The 14,945-nt window shown below is 35.2% G+C and overlaps 2 protein-coding genes and 1 pseudogene across 5 annotated transcripts; 2 read left to right on the top strand and 1 right to left on the bottom strand.

Moving 5' to 3' along the window:
• The first annotated feature begins 1,382 nt into the window (after window positions 1-1,382).
• Window positions 1,383-5,363, top strand: LOC105643380 (very-long-chain aldehyde decarbonylase CER1). Of its 2 annotated transcripts, XM_020682832.3 has the most exons (10): window positions 1,383-1,542; window positions 1,628-1,845; window positions 1,944-2,176; window positions 2,258-2,477; window positions 2,566-2,947; window positions 3,052-3,159; window positions 3,241-3,441; window positions 4,654-4,752; window positions 4,830-5,003; window positions 5,091-5,363. In XM_020682832.3, exons 1-10 carry the CDS (start codon window positions 1,483-1,485, stop codon window positions 5,274-5,276), a joined length of 1,881 nt encoding a protein of 626 aa, XP_020538491.1. In that variant the 5' UTR covers window positions 1,383-1,482; the 3' UTR covers window positions 5,277-5,363. The 2 variants fall into 2 exon arrangements, with proteins under 2 accessions (XP_020538491.1, XP_020538492.1); XM_020682833.3 differs by lacking the exon at window positions 1,628-1,845 and having other exon boundaries at window positions 1,391-1,542.
• Window positions 5,364-7,032: 1,669 nt separating this feature from the next.
• Window positions 7,033-9,919, top strand: LOC110008719 (very-long-chain aldehyde decarbonylase CER1-like; annotated as a pseudogene). The gene is made up of 9 exons (XR_016320836.1): window positions 7,033-7,224; window positions 7,329-7,552; window positions 7,657-7,889; window positions 7,971-8,190; window positions 8,270-8,636; window positions 8,776-8,883; window positions 8,972-9,171; window positions 9,264-9,542; window positions 9,649-9,919. The product of XR_016320836.1 is annotated as a very-long-chain aldehyde decarbonylase CER1-like (transcript).
• A 621-nt stretch (window positions 9,920-10,540) lies between these two features.
• Window positions 10,541-14,683, bottom strand: LOC105643274 (UMP-CMP kinase 3). Of its 2 annotated transcripts, XM_012228380.4 has the most exons (10): window positions 14,606-14,683; window positions 13,751-13,813; window positions 13,303-13,354; window positions 12,837-12,954; window positions 12,597-12,753; window positions 12,353-12,433; window positions 12,111-12,218; window positions 11,952-12,023; window positions 11,079-11,132; window positions 10,541-10,816 (listed from the first exon to the last, which is right to left on the bottom strand). In XM_012228380.4, exons 2-9 carry the CDS (start codon window positions 13,778-13,780, stop codon window positions 11,121-11,123), a joined length of 630 nt encoding a protein of 209 aa, XP_012083770.1. In that variant the 5' UTR covers window positions 13,781-13,813; window positions 14,606-14,683; the 3' UTR covers window positions 10,541-10,816; window positions 11,079-11,120. The 2 variants fall into 2 exon arrangements, with proteins under 2 accessions (XP_012083770.1, XP_012083769.1); XM_012228379.4 differs by lacking the exons at window positions 10,541-10,816; window positions 11,079-11,132 and having other exon boundaries at window positions 11,817-12,023.
• Window positions 14,684-14,945: the final 262 nt, after the last annotated feature.

Below are 14,945 nucleotides of genomic sequence, written 5' to 3'. Positions count from 1 at the left end.
GGTTGTAAGATTGTCTTCATCTTGGATTTGGTGTTAAGTGTGAAATTGGTAAAGAAATGGCTTCTATGTTTTTGTTTAAATGGGTAGACCGTCGCATTTGCAGACACACCAAATTTGGAAAAGTCGTCTCTATATATTTACTACCTGTACCGGTGATTGGTGAGTAGTAAGTTCAAAATTTATAATTTTATGGTCAAAAACCTAATATGTACTGGACTGGTGAGCGCGGTGTAATTTGTACTTTATGTCCATAAAATTTATGAAAGAATTAAATGGTATTAATATGTCATATCAATTTATTGGCTCAGCTCAAGTAGTTGGTTGGTTGGTCGAATTTAATTGGTTTGGTACTTATCTATATGACGTGTTCATGTGAAACAAAATAAAAAAACGAAACAGATAGCTGGCAATACTAATTTTGCCACTGTGTACTTGTATATATGTCATACTAGTATGATTTATTAACAATATACAATAATTTATAAATAAAATACATATAATTTTTTTTAAAAAAATCATAAATAGATACTATGCCGTGCAACATAGCTTCTATTTATTATCATAAAAATAAATAATAAGTTAAAAAAAAAAAAACATGCAAAACAAATGGGATGATTAGCTTAATTAATAAGTATAATTTCCGTGAGCTCATAGGTTTGGTATTTGGCAAGATTCAGGAACACATAAAGATGATGATGATAAATGAAGGAAACTCCTCTTTTGTATTTTGCTTACCAAAAAAAAAAGAAACACTCTATATCAGGGCTCAGCGAGGAAAGGAGGGTTGTTGGAGTATTTACTTTCAGGATAATAAATTTTGTTATTTTGGCGACCTACTGTATGTGTTCCCTTAAATTTGATAACTTTCTCAGTAATTTGTTTACTGAATATTCATCTATATATATCTTGTTTCCTATGAGGATAGGTATTCCAAACGGATGAATGTACCTACTTTAACTTGGCTTATTTTATTTTATAATATTTGAAATTTTACGTCTTTTAAAAAAAATCATTAAATTTATATAAATAATAATAAATTATTAAATAAATTTACTATATTACTCTTAATTTAATATATCTAAACATTAAATTTTTAAAAAATTATAACAATAATTATTAATTATATATAAAAAATAAATATGTAATAAAAAAATTTATTTCTCTTGAAACTACGTATATAATGAGTATCTATGAACACAATTTTACTTTTATCTCTCTAAAATAAATGAGCGGTGGAAATGGCCACTCCGCCCAGCCGCCTGCTAGCCATCCTTAATTTATGATTAACCGGCTATACATTCGTGGCAACGTGGTGTCCGTAGATTTGACAAATAAGTGAATTTACGTGTTTAAGTGTGAATGGTAATTTTAGATGGTGTAGCTTAGCTTGTGTCATTATATATACCATCCTTCCCCTTTGCATATTTTCCTTCATAGCCGAGGGATCGAGATCGAGAGGAGGAATATAAAGAAGCAACAAGCATGGCTTCTACGCCTGGAATTCTCACAAACTGGCCGTGGACTCCTCTCGGAGATTTTAAGGTATGGTTCACTTCAATCTCTAGCAATTAATTAATAAAGTAGTATTAGTTTGAATAAATAAATAAATAAGGAATGCTTCATGCAGCATGTGATATTGGCTCCTTGGGCCATTCACAACACGTACTCGTACCTGGTGAAAGGAGAAAATGATTTGTCCAGCTTTCTCATTTTCCCATTTTTGTTGTGGAGAATGCTCCACAACCAGTTATGGATTAGCCTTTCCCGCTATCGAACAGCCAAAGGTAGTAAAAGAATTCTCGACAGAGGCATTGAATTCGACCAAGTAGACAGAGAAAGGAACTGGTCTGTCTTGTAATGTGCATACACTTTAACTACTATATATATATATATATATATCGTGGAGTAATTTTTGTAAGTTAATTAAAAGTTTCGACATGCAGGGATGATCAGATACTGTTCAACGGTATCCTTTTTTATGTGGGAAGCATGGTACTTCCCAATGCCACCCATTTGCCTCTGTGGAGAAAAGATGGTGTAATCCTTACAATATTGCTTCACGCTGGGCCGGTCGAGTTTCTTTACTATTGGTTTCACCGGCTCCTTCACCACCATTATCTCTACTCTCGCTATCATTCTCACCATCATTCTTCTATTGTCACCGAACCCATTACCTGTAAGTTAGCTTCTTTTGGAAATTTAATGGATTATTTGTTCAATTTACAGATTAAATAATCGTGCATTTAATTGCTTGCAGCTGTGATTCACCCCTTTGCGGAACACATAGCATACTACATGCTTTTTGCAATACCGATGTTGACGACGCTTTTCAACGGAACGGCCTCCACGGCATCATTTTTCGGTTACATTACCTGGATCGACTTCATGAACAATATGGGTCACTGCAACTTCGAGCTCATTCCCAAATGGCTCTTCTCTATTTTTCCCCCTCTCAAGTACCTCATGTACACCCCGTCGTAAGTCTCCCTCTCCATATCCATTAATTAATTAAATATGTATATAGAGAGAGAGATCAAATATATGTGTATATGAATATGGATGCAGGTTCCATTCCCTTCACCACACTCAGTTCCGAACAAATTACTCGCTTTTCATGCCCTTGTATGATTACATATACGGCACTGCGGACAAATCATCCGATAGCCTTTACGAGAATTCATTGAAAAGGCAAGAGGAGTTCCCTGATGTGGTGCACCTCACCCATTTAACTTCACCGGACTCCATCTACCATCTGCGCCTTGGATTTGCGTACTTGGCCTCTACTCCCGAAACCCAAAAATCGAACTGGTATCTCTGCTTAATGTGGCCCGTCACTCTCTGGACTATGATTTGCGCATGGATTTATGGTCGCACTTTCGTAGTTGAGAGGAATCGCTTTCACAAGCTTACACTTCAAACTTGGGCCATACCCAGGTACAATTTGCAAGTATGTATCTATTTTAACTACTACTATTATTACTAAAGAGTATCAAATTATTCAATTGTAAATTAATAATAATATTTGCTTAATTTTGTGCGTGTGCGTTCAAGTACTGCATGCAATGGCAAAATCAATCTATCAACAACATGATCGAAGAAGCTATACTCGAAGCAGACAGAAAAGGCGTTAAGGTTTTGAGTCTCGGTCTCTTGAATCAGGTAAGCTAATTAATAAATGTTTCATATTTATAATTAAACTTAACCAGGAAAGCTAAAATTGAAGGGAAAATATATATGTAGGGGGAGGAGCTGAATGGGTACGGTGAGGTTTATGTGAAGAGGCATCCAAGGCTGAAAACGAAGGTGGTGGATGGAAGTAGTCTCGCAGTCGCTGCTGTGCTCAATTCCATTCCTAAAGGAACAGCTCAACTTCTGCTTACCGGCTCACCCTCTAAGGTTGCTTTTGGTGTTGTCTCTGCTCTTTGTCAGAGGGGAATCCAGGTATCCGAATAAATTTTTTTTTTTATTTAAAGTCTTTAGCAATAAATTCTAAAAATATCATCTACTTTCTCGGCTAGAGAGAATAGTAGGACTAGTAATCTACCTCACTAATGATGGTCTTGGTTAATTGAATCTAACCCTAAAAGGGTAAGGCCTCCAAAATAATGAATACGTATCGTTGACTTTGTTAATATTGATTTCTTTTGTCAGTAAATTTTTATTTTATTAAAAATAATTACAATAAAGAACTTAATAAATTTCAGCAGCTAAAACTAAATTAATAGACCTCTATATACATTCAACCTAGCCAAAGAATATTAAATTAAAAAAAAAAAAAAAAAAAAAACCTGAACCGGAATACATCAAATTTAAAAGGAATTAATGGAAAGAAAAATTCTTAAGGTAAGAAACTTAAACTTTCGTATCAGATTACAAAACTATCTATCACAATCCTTTTTAACAAAAACATCTCCACAATTGTTCTTAACGTACCAAAACTCAATGCAAAATTGCAGATAGCAGTAAACACCCAGCAAAATTCCTACCCTCATACCATAGATAATGCTCCCACATGGCCAACTTCATGCAATAAAGGGACTCCAGCCAACCACAAAGAAAAAAACTAGGTAACTAAATCCAAGTTAAAAAATGGTCATTCGCATGAATTCCTTTTTTAGCCAAAGGATCTGCGAAGTGGTTGCGTTCTCTAGCCACCTTGCGGAAAACAAAGTTACAGAGCAGGAGTGATTGATCAAATTTATTAAATAAATCCCAAAATTTCTAAGGGCGCTTGTCCCTCTCATAGCCCAACAAAAAGCTGTTTTTGAATCTGTTTCAATTATCACTTCATAATTCTTGAAGTAAGAGTTTGAAATAATATCTACTGCCATGAAAATAGCTAGAATTTCAGCCTCATTAGATTCCATAACACCTGTAAATTGATAGAAGATGCATAAAATACAGCCTGTAGAATTTCTTAAAACCCCAAGCTGCTCCAGGTTTGCCCAGTGCTGAACCATCAAAGTTAAATTTTATACAATGCTCATAGGGGCATTCCCTTTGCAGTTCTGAAACTGTGGCATCTCTAAGAGAAGGCCAAGAACTGTTATTGCAAATTAATATTGGATGCGAAAACCATTTCCTTTGTTAACCCTCGAAGCCCTTTGTTAATATTAATTATTATTATTATTATTATTATTATTATTATTATAGGTAAAAACTGCTTTGAAGAAAGATTATGAGAAGGTGAAGACATCATTGGGCAGCGAATACCACAGCAATTTGCTCCTTTCAAAAGATTATTCTGTCAAGGTATGTAAACTAATGAACTCCCGATCGATGGGTTGGTGGCTAATTAGAAAAGAACTGATGAGAATGAATTTAAGCAGACATGGCTAGTGGACGAAAGATTGAGTGAAGAAGAGCAGAAAAAGGCAACAAAAGGAACATTATTTATTCCATTGTCGCAATTCCCTCCTAAGAAATTGCGCAATGACTGCTTTTACCATACCACACCGGCAATGGTGGCTCCGGCATCTCTTGAGAACGTGGACTCTTGTGAGGTATATATGTATATATATTACTGTTAGAACATATACAGAAAGGTGGTAAGGAGATTGTTAATTAATTAATTGTTAATAAAATGACAGAATTGGTTGCCAAGGAGGGTAATGAGCGCATGGAGAGTAGCTGGAATAGTGCATGCTTTAGAAGAATGGAAGGTGGATGAGTGTGGTTACTCGATGTACCACATTGACAAAGTTTGGCAAGCAGCTCTTCGCCATGGCTTTAAACCTCTCTCTATCGTTTCTGCTGCCATATCTACATCATTCTGATTAATTTCTAGTTACTGTGATTTTTAATTTGCTTCTACTGTTTGATGTTTTAGAGAATATCATTGCTGTTAATAATGATTTTATAAACAGTGTCCAAGTTTCAAACTATATATATATATATATATATAGACATTAACATTCGCTAGTCTTAAGGTGGTGGGCTGATCCCATGTCATGTGTTGCCCAACGTCAATCCATCTGACACTATTTAAAATCCGACCCCACATATCTCAACAGATTTATGGCTTTGTATTTATTGATCAACTCAAAAACTTTGAAGAGATTTTGGAAACCTAGGAAAATCGGGCATTTCCAACAACAACAAAATTAAACAGCTACGTGTCGTGTTATGATGTTACGGGTAATAGTACATACATGGATTTAGTTCATCCACATATATGCATTTTGGATCAATTGTAATTTCATTCGAAATAAATATTTTTATAATTTTATTCACTTCACTCGTTTAAACTCCTTATTAACTCTTTAAATTATAAAATTATATTTATTTAATATTTCAATTTTATTTTTTTATTCGTATTAAAGTTTATTATGGTACTTATATTAAAATATGTGTGAAAATATAAATAATATATTTATTCGATGGAAGAAAAGTAAAAAGATGTTATTAATTAATTAATTATATTTCTATATATGATTAAATATAGGAGTTTTTTTTTTTTTTTTTTTTTTTGTGGAAAATAGGAGAAGTGATGTTTATTACTTAAGAAAGCCTAAAACAAAGTTAGGCAGCAACATCTTTATTCACTATTTATTTATTGACATGTGTACACCACGTACTCAAAATCAATTAAAAAGAAAAGAAAGATAGAAGTGAATGCGGTGGACCAATTCCCTATAGATTGGACGAGGCTTTGGTTTTAGGTGGTCCCCCCTTTTCTTCAATTTGCTTACGATCTTTCTGAAAAAGAAAAGATATTTCCGCCTAACTCCATTTATTATTGTAGCTATGCCGACCTCTGAATAGGACAATTTTGCATGCACGCGAAACGTATTACGTATCCTTCGGTTTCGATTGATCAGTTTAAATTAAATCCATCCCTTTAAACTGGTAGCAGTAGTAGTATTTTGGTCGGAATTGATTTTTTATGCAAAATTAAAATTGGTTGATTTATCAATTAATTTAAATATTAAATATGCATAATTAAGATCTTCAAGCTTTGGTCCTAGATTCAAAGATTCAGATATTTTTGGAAGATATTGCAAATCAACTACGATCTGTCTGGCTAATTAATTCTTCCACATGGTGTGTCAGTAAACTTACTCATTGGGATGGTCCCACCCAGTTTTTGTTGCCAAAATCTGAACAAACATTACCAAACAAGACCAAAGCTTTGCCACTGCCCCAACACATAAATTCACTTTTATTCAAAATATAAAATTTGAAAATATTATTTAAAGGCAATTCTCATAACTAAGATGAATGCGGTCGACACTCCTCTTTATATCAATCAAGGAATGACCGGCCAATAAGGAACGGCCTAGACCTAGACCAATGATAATTTTATTAATTTTTTTTTTTATTTTATCCTCTCTAATCTAAGAAATACTGTGAATTGAATTAAAATACTGATTTGTACAGAGGATTTGCAATATAAGAAAAGAAAAGGTAACAATGTTTGGGTTTGAAATCTGATGTGACCTAACTAAAATAAACAAAACAACAAAAGAAAAAAAAAAAAAAGTAGTATAAGTGGTTGAAACATAAATTAATACATCAGCGACGGGACACGTACCAAGCGGAGGTTGGGAAATTCAGAAGCTGCATTGAAGTGTTTAGTTGATTGATATCGCCAGTTGAAGGAGTGCCATTATATATTTCTATAGTGTTGCTAAAATATAGTATTGCTAAACAGAAAAACAAAATATGGCCACTAAGCCAGGCTTCCTCACTGACTGGCCTTGGAAGAATCTTGGCAGCTTTAAGGTATATATTTTTCGCATGGATGGATATGTGTATATATATATATATATGTGTGTGTGTGCGTGTGTGTACATATCTAATCTGTGCTTGGTTGAACATATTGGAAGTACATACTGGTGGCGCCATGGGTGGTTCATAGCTTGTTTTCGTTTGCTGTGAACGAAGAAAGCGAGAGAGACGTTGCCTACTTGCTCATATTCCCATTTCTGTTGCTACGAGTGGCTCACAATCTTATATGGATTTCTTATTCTCGTTATCGAACAGCCAAAGGCGACAACAGAATCGTTGACAAGGGAATTGAGTTCGAGCAAGTTGACAGGGAAAGCAATTGGTAACACTAACTAACTAACTAACTAGTTAATTATAATTTTCATGCAAAAATCAAATTATGATTAGAATTTTAGTTAAATTTTTTTGAATTGTTTTGAGTTGCAGGGATGACCAGATATTGTTCAATGCACTGATATTTTACATAGTCTACAACACGTCGTCTTTGGCTCATCACTTCCCAATGTGGAGAAGTGATGGTGTAATTCTAACCATTCTGCTTCATGCGGGTCCTGTGGAGTTCATCTATTATTGGCTTCACAGAGCACTTCATCACCATTACCTCTACTCTCGCTACCATTCGCATCACCATTCCTCCATCGTCACCGAGCCAATCACCTGTCTGTTATTATTCTTAGTTTTCCTTTATCTTCTATATTTACTCTTTATCTTTATGATTATTTACGAGTATAAACATGCAGCTGTGATTCATCCATTTGCGGAACACATAGCATATTTTGCGCTGTTTGCTATCCCGCTGGTGACGACGCTGGTGACTCGCACAGCGTCTGTAGCGTCATTCGCTGGGTACATCACCTAAATTGACTTGATGAACAACATGGGTCACTGCAACTTTGAGCTCATTCCAGACTCACTCTTCTCCGTCTTTCCACCGCTCAAGTATCTTATGTACACTCCGACGTGAGTCTCTAACTTAACTAGTTTAATTTCATTTTATTTTTCTTATTCTTTAAGTTAAAGAGATGACATGACATAACAGATATCACTCCCTCCATCACACCCAATTCCGTACCAATTACTCGCTTTTCATGCCCCTCTACGACTACGTGTATGGTACGGTGGACGAGAGTTCTGATACGCTGTATAAAGCTTCAGTTGAAAGAGCAGAGGACTCGCCGGACGTTGTACATCTCGTGCATCTCACCACGCCTGACTCTATCTATCATCTGCAGTTTGGATTTGCCTGCTTTGCCTCCAAACCTTACTCTTCTAAGTGGTATCTCCGCTTTATGTGGCCCGCCACTCTGCTTTGGTCGCGGATCTGTGGACGTACTTTTGTTTCAGAGAGAAACACTTTCAACACCGTCAAATGGCAGTCTTGGCTGGTGCCCAGACACAAAGGCCAAGTACTCTTATTTTTTATTTATTTTTGTTTCTTTTACATATTATCATGGAATAGTAACTAGTAGCTAGTTTCAAAAATCAAAGCATATATAGCTAGGGTTTTGACTTGGTTTGGCATTTTGTTTTTGATTTGATACGTAGTACTTGTTAAAAAGCCAAAGAGATGCTATCAATGGCATGATTGAAGGAGCCATAAAAGAGGCAGATAAGAAAGGAGTGAAGGTGCTGACGCTTGGACTTCTTAATCAGGCGAGTTCCTTTCCTTTGCTTTCCTCAATTAATAGTCTGAGTCTTTTTTGTCTCTCCCTAATTAATTAATAGCTTTGACGCTTCACAGGAGGAGGAGCTGAACGGAAATGGCAGGTGTATGTGGAAAGAAACCCTTGTCTGAGAGTGAAGGTGGTGGACGGAAGCAGTCTGGCAGTGGCTGTTGTGTTGAACAGCATACCCCGAGGGACAATCCAAGTCCTCTTCAGAGGCAACTTCACCAAAGTTGCTTATGCTGTAGCTTTGGCGCTCTGCCAAAGAGGGATTCAGGTACTCTTTTTGTTCTATATATATATATATATATATAAACTATGAAAAAGGCTGGTGATGTGCCGGTGATGTAAAATAAAAGCCCATGACAGGTGACAACAGTGGACAAGCAGGAGGAAGAAAAGCTCAGGAAGAAGCTCACCACCATCTCTCCCGGTTGTAATAATTTGATCGTCCATTCAACCACTTGCACGCAGATATGGGTAGTTGGAGATGAAGTGAGCAAAGAAGAACAAATGAAAGCATCAAAAGGAACATTGTTCATCCCGTATACACAGTTCCCTCCAAAGAAATGGCGGAAAGATTGCTTTTACTTCACCACGCCAGCAATGATAATTCCCAAAGCTTTTGAGAACATGCATTCCTGTGAGGTACTTAACAATTTAACATATTACATATTCTAAATTCCATTAATTAGTTTTTTTTTTTTTTTTTTTTTTTTCCTAAAATGTTTAATTTTGAAAATCATTGTTGCAGAACTGGTTGCCAAGAAGAGTGATGAGCGCTTGGCGTATAGCAGGAATATTACATGCATTGGAGGGATGGAATGTGCACGAGTGTGGTGACACCACCATCTTCGATGTGGATAAAGTTTGGGCAGCTAGTCTTCGACATGGCTTCCGTTCTTTCAACACCATCAATCCATCCAATTGAATCACACTATATTTTCTATATTTGTATTATATATATATGTATTCCTAATTAGCCGATGAATAAAAAACCACTAGCTTGCGCTTGCTGACTGAAATTTATGGATCACTGCTTAATTAATTAAAATGAATTTTAGTAATTGTTAACTATATTACAGATGATGAGATTTGTTTAATCGGAAAAGGTATCTGAAAGTTGAGAGAATTAAGTAATTTCCTAAGAAGAAAGTGCAAAAGGGAAAACAAGTAGAAAAGAAGGGTAGGGTTGATTTCTGCAGGGAGGACAAGTAGAAAAGTCCAAACTTCCCCAAGATTGTTGAAGTTTAGTTGTTCCACCCAATAATTTGCAGCCACGTTAAGCACATAAAATTACATTTATTTCTCAGGAGATTCCGTCATTGTCCAACGACAGCCCTTTACTTGTCTACTTAATAAACGACAGCTAGCAAGACATTTACTAATTTACACGGCGTGAATGACAACAGAAACATAGCATATAAACTAAAAAAGACAGGACAGGATTTTACCTTGAAACCCCCGAAAGAGGCTTATAAGATAGCACACTAGGCATGGTTGATTTCGGATAAGAATGGCTTTTACTTTCAATCAAAACGAGTAAATGCATGAACAACTTGGTGTCCATTTATTACAAGTGGAGTGCACGCAGTAAACAAGTACAGATAACAGGAAGTGGCAAAGCGGAGAGAAGAAACCAGGCAGAAAGACAACAAAGAATCATAGTTTACAAATGAAAGGGGGATTGTTTGCCATACTTATTACTACAATTCTCGTCATTGGAATAAACTTACAAGAATATAGAGGTACGAATATATAAAATATATGTCGTAGCTCACATAATCTATAACCACCTATCAGTAAAAAAAAAAAAAAAAAAAAAGATGAAGAAAAGAAAACTGCAGCACGAATGGCTGCCCAATAAACAATATTACCTTACAAGACAAAGTACAATGGCAAGCAATCAACAGAAACATCACCTGAAAAAGAAACACAATTATTAAATATAATCCAATCCACTAAGCCATCTCATTAGTATTGACTGTCATACACTTTCAGAGATTTATATTCAACAATTTATCTAATTTCTGTCCCATTCAATTCTCCAATCCAAAGAAAATTAAAGTAAACAATAATAATATAAAAAGAATAGAAACCTAAGACAATCTTTAGCTTTCATTTCCAAATAAAATTAATAAAGTCTGATATTCCAATGAGAATTTAGGCATGCAACACTGTTACCTCTATATGTTGGATTCAATATCTTTGGCAAAGTAGTAACACTTAGGCAGCAGCCTGCAAACACCACAAATGAATGAGAGGCAATATACAGGTGAGATGTTCCACAGTAGAGTTTCTAAGTTGCTACTTTTTACAAGTGCATTTCGCAATGTGAAAAAGGAATACTGGAATTGCAAGGACAAGCAATTCTAAAGTTTACATTTGCTTGGTTAATAGCCAGAAGATGATAGTCATTTTACTGACACAGACATTACTCACTAAGTAAACTTTTTAGTTAACACTCTGGGAGTATAATTCATGAAATTTTTCCTAGGGTTACATATCTATGCAGGAGTTTTTGAACAATTTATTAAGCATTGAGAATGACTTGGTGTATGGAAAAGTAATGCTCTGGGAAGTTTTTGCTATATCATTCGATAGCTTGTGCCTGCAAATCTTGCATCATAAACTGGGTTAGGCACATACATGTTGGCAAGTGATAATAATTTGGAAACTCTACTGTGGAACAAAGTAGCTCAGGAAATCCAAGTTAGCAACATGCTTACCCTAGATTTTACCAAGGAGGAGTTTTCAAAACTTCTAAGGGAAAGAAATAGGTAAATTCACAAATGAAGTAATTTGTTGTATATAGACTGCGAAGGAACTGATATTAATCCTTCACTACCACAAACAAATGAATAAAAGCACAAAGGCAAAAAGGGTCAAGCCGATATATTATGATGTGCGTCATTCAATAGGTTATTGAAATTAAAGTTAGATTCCATTCATATTTTCCTCAATCCTCAATTAGTTACAAGATAAAGGCATATTTTCCAGATTTTGCTTCTCATTAATCATGGAAGCCTACAATATAGCACATCTATGTCCTTTTACCTTCTCATCCTTTTGGGTAAAAATGGATTTAACTGCCTCAAAAACCTCTTCAACTGATTTACCAGCATCAATCTGCAGTTGGAACAACAAAAATCAATGGTTAAGGTAAACACAAAATATATAAAATACATACAAATAAATTCACAAAAAATTCACTACCTTTCGAACTCTCCCCTTGGATTCATAATACTCAACCACTGGGATACTAGACTCTAGAAAAACTCTAAATCGCTTCCTTATTGTCTCAATGTTATCATCTTCTCTTCCCTTATCATAAAAAAATTAAGAAACATCAAGAGAAAAAATAAAAAAAGAATGATACCAGAAAGATAAACTCTTAATCGCATGCATAAGCATGCATGTACACATGCACACATATGGAGCAGTCTCATTTGTCAAACCTGGTTCCTACTTAAAAGGCGTCTCTCCATCTCTTCTTCAGAACAGTCAAAGAATAAGACAAATTCTGGCTCAATTTTGGTCTGCATAACAACCATACTTTTAGCAATCAACAAAACCGTCTGAACAGATAATAATGAATTCTTTGTTTTTTTTTTTTGTTTTTTTTATAATATTAAATCAATTCACTAAAGATATCCAAAAAAAAGGAACTAATTAAACCACAGATTTTTACGGACAGCTTACAACAGATTCAAATGCTGCACGGTTTTCCTCATTGCGAGGAAAACCATCAATCAAAAATTTGTCATTGCCACTTTCCCGCATTGCTTTTTGAAGAAGCTTTATTGTTACCTCTGAGGGCACAATCTTCCCCTCCTTAATCATGTTTTGAATCATGGTTCTGTAGCTCACAAGGAACAGATTGTTATTATTTGAGCAAAAAGATTTGCATCACAGAAAGTCCAACATGCATATGTGACATACCCATTTTCAGATCCAGATTTGATTTCTGCTCGAAGAAGATCTCCAGCACTAAGGTGAGTATAACCAAAGTGCTGAACAATATTTGCGCACTGTGTACCCTTTCCACTGCCTGGGCCACCTGATCAATCATGATAAACTGAACGGCGTTACAAAGGTATCTTATAGTGAAGTGCAAGAATTGAGGTATCTAATCATCAGTGTTACTGTTCACAGAAGTAAATAATGCATGATGTAAATACATTTAGTGCCAAAAGCCAATACAAATGCCCTTATGAATAATGTAACAACATTTGTATACTGATATAATTGTAATTGATAAACCTTTTAAGCAGATGGATTGAAGAAATACCACAATTTATATGACATAATTTCAAACCATATATATATATAGTATGAGAACTGAAGCGCAAACCTAGACAAAGACTCCCACTAAAAGTTAACTAAAGGCTTAAAACAAGATGCTCACCCAAAACAAAAACAACTGTAGGCTTCTTCTCAGTTACATTCCCATTTTGCTCCTGAGATAATTAATATAAAACATCATTTTATCAATAAAAAATAGATCACCATAACAGAGAATTCAATCCATTTTGTTTCTTTAATTAATAATTATCAGAAATGGAGCATGTCAAATTATTTCCCTTATATTCTTCTTTTTCCTTTTTGTTCCTCTTGTTCATGATTGGATTCATTTCCCCACTTATTTCCCTTCTTTTCTTTCCCTTTTATTCTCTTATGTACTTGCGTGCAACAGAAAATTTTGATTTTTAAGGTAGTACCAGAGGAACTTATGTTGTAATTTACTTAGTTACCTCGACTTGATACAAAAATGTCAACGTTCTATAAAATTAAGGAGTATATAATTGAGAACAGAAATTGTGATATCCCCCCCTAAGTTCCATCAAAGAGTTTACCTTTGTGGCAGCTTCAATAGAAGTTCCCATGAGTATCAATTAACTAGAGTTTTCAAGTATTATCTGAAATACCAACAGCATAAAATGTCAGGAATTGAGTTCTATGTCACGAATAAAATAATTGAATTCTGTGCAAAAGATCTGAAATCAAGCATTAATCCATTATTTCAAGTGGCTTTACTAGAAATGACAAAATCAATCAACTGTTATAGCAAGCATAAAGTCGCAACTTAATTTTACAAATGAAGCCAACGCATTGTCAAATGGACAAAGGAGAAGCACGTATCATTTCCTGAAGAAGCACGAGAGATCTGCATGATTTGCGTGTTTGATCCTATACAGCCTCTCTAAATGTCAGGTAAACCCAAGATTTTGAATCAATGCAATGAAAGTACGAAATGGTTTGATCTAAAAGAAATTTTCTATTCAATTCTCAGCAGATCCAGTCGTAATGCTCGATATCACTAATCAGCTGAACTACACCAACAGAGCTCGGGCATATGGGGAAGCTGAGTTGAACGACTTCTGAAGAATAATCAGATCCAGGAAAAAGAATTACAGAAATAATTTGTTTTAGCTATGATGATAATTTAAAAGACGAAATGCATTTGATCAGATCTCGATTTTCAATTCAAGTGAAGGTTTTCCCTCCGTTTTCTAGGCTAGTTTTTGGTGGATCAGATAAAAGCAGATTCAGCTGAAAATGAAAAATGAATGAATAAAAAAAGGAAGAAAACGAGCGTATATGAAAAAGAGCGCAAAGATCTATAAACATGAAAAGGATGAACCTAAATCAGCAGAAAAAAAGAAAACAAATCAAATATGGAGGAGGCGAATGTAGATCCAGAGGCTTACCTTTAGCGGGGGTGGTGTGGAGGGAAAAAATAAGATACTAATGTTAGAGAAATGGGAGGAGATGTGCGGATTGCAGACTGCTTAAATAGAGGCAGACGTTTTTGAATCAACCAGCGCATGCTCTTGCTCTTGCTCTTGCATTGCATTTGCATAGCAGTTGCGGTCGATAGGGATAAAATTGGAATTTTGTAGCTTGCACTTTGCGTAATTGGAACGGCCATAGCCCGGCCACGATGGGAGCGAATCTTAATTCGTAAGTTAATGGGCTTTGGTTGGGTGCAAGGAGTGAGATCCAATTCTAATTTCTCAAGGATATTTATTTCGTACTAGTATTTTCTTT

Source organism: Jatropha curcas, chromosome 5 (assembly GCF_041381405.1).
Source record: "Jatropha curcas cultivar XTBG-Jc1 chromosome 5, XTBG_Jcur_1.0, whole genome shotgun sequence".
Lineage (NCBI taxonomy): Eukaryota > Viridiplantae > Streptophyta > Magnoliopsida > Malpighiales > Euphorbiaceae > Jatropha > Jatropha curcas.
The sequence above is the reverse complement of the archived record's forward strand: the minus strand, read 5'-3'. Positions and strand labels throughout refer to the sequence as shown.

Excerpts from the sequence above, each read along its gene's own strand:
- LOC105643380 (XM_020682832.3), top strand. The coding sequence starts at position 1,483 with ATGGCTTCTACGCCTGGAATTCTCACAAACTGGCCGTGGACTCCTCTC. Across the intron at positions 1,543-1,627 it reads CTCCTCTCGGAGATTTTAAG|CATGTGATATTGGCTCCTTG; the intron begins GTATGGTTCACT and ends TGCTTCATGCAG. Across the intron at positions 2,478-2,565 it reads TACCTCATGTACACCCCGTC|GTTCCATTCCCTTCACCACA; the intron begins GTAAGTCTCCCT and ends ATATGGATGCAG.
- LOC105643274 (XM_012228379.4), bottom strand. The coding sequence starts at position 13,780 with ATGGGAACTTCTATTGAAGCTGCCACAAAG. Across the intron at positions 12,955-13,302 it reads TACAGTTGTTTTTGTTTTGG|GTGGCCCAGGCAGTGGAAAG; the intron begins GTGAGCATCTTG and ends ATGATTGATCAG. Across the intron at positions 12,754-12,836 it reads AAATCTGGATCTGAAAATGG|AACCATGATTCAAAACATGA; the intron begins GTATGTCACATA and ends TGTGAGCTACAG.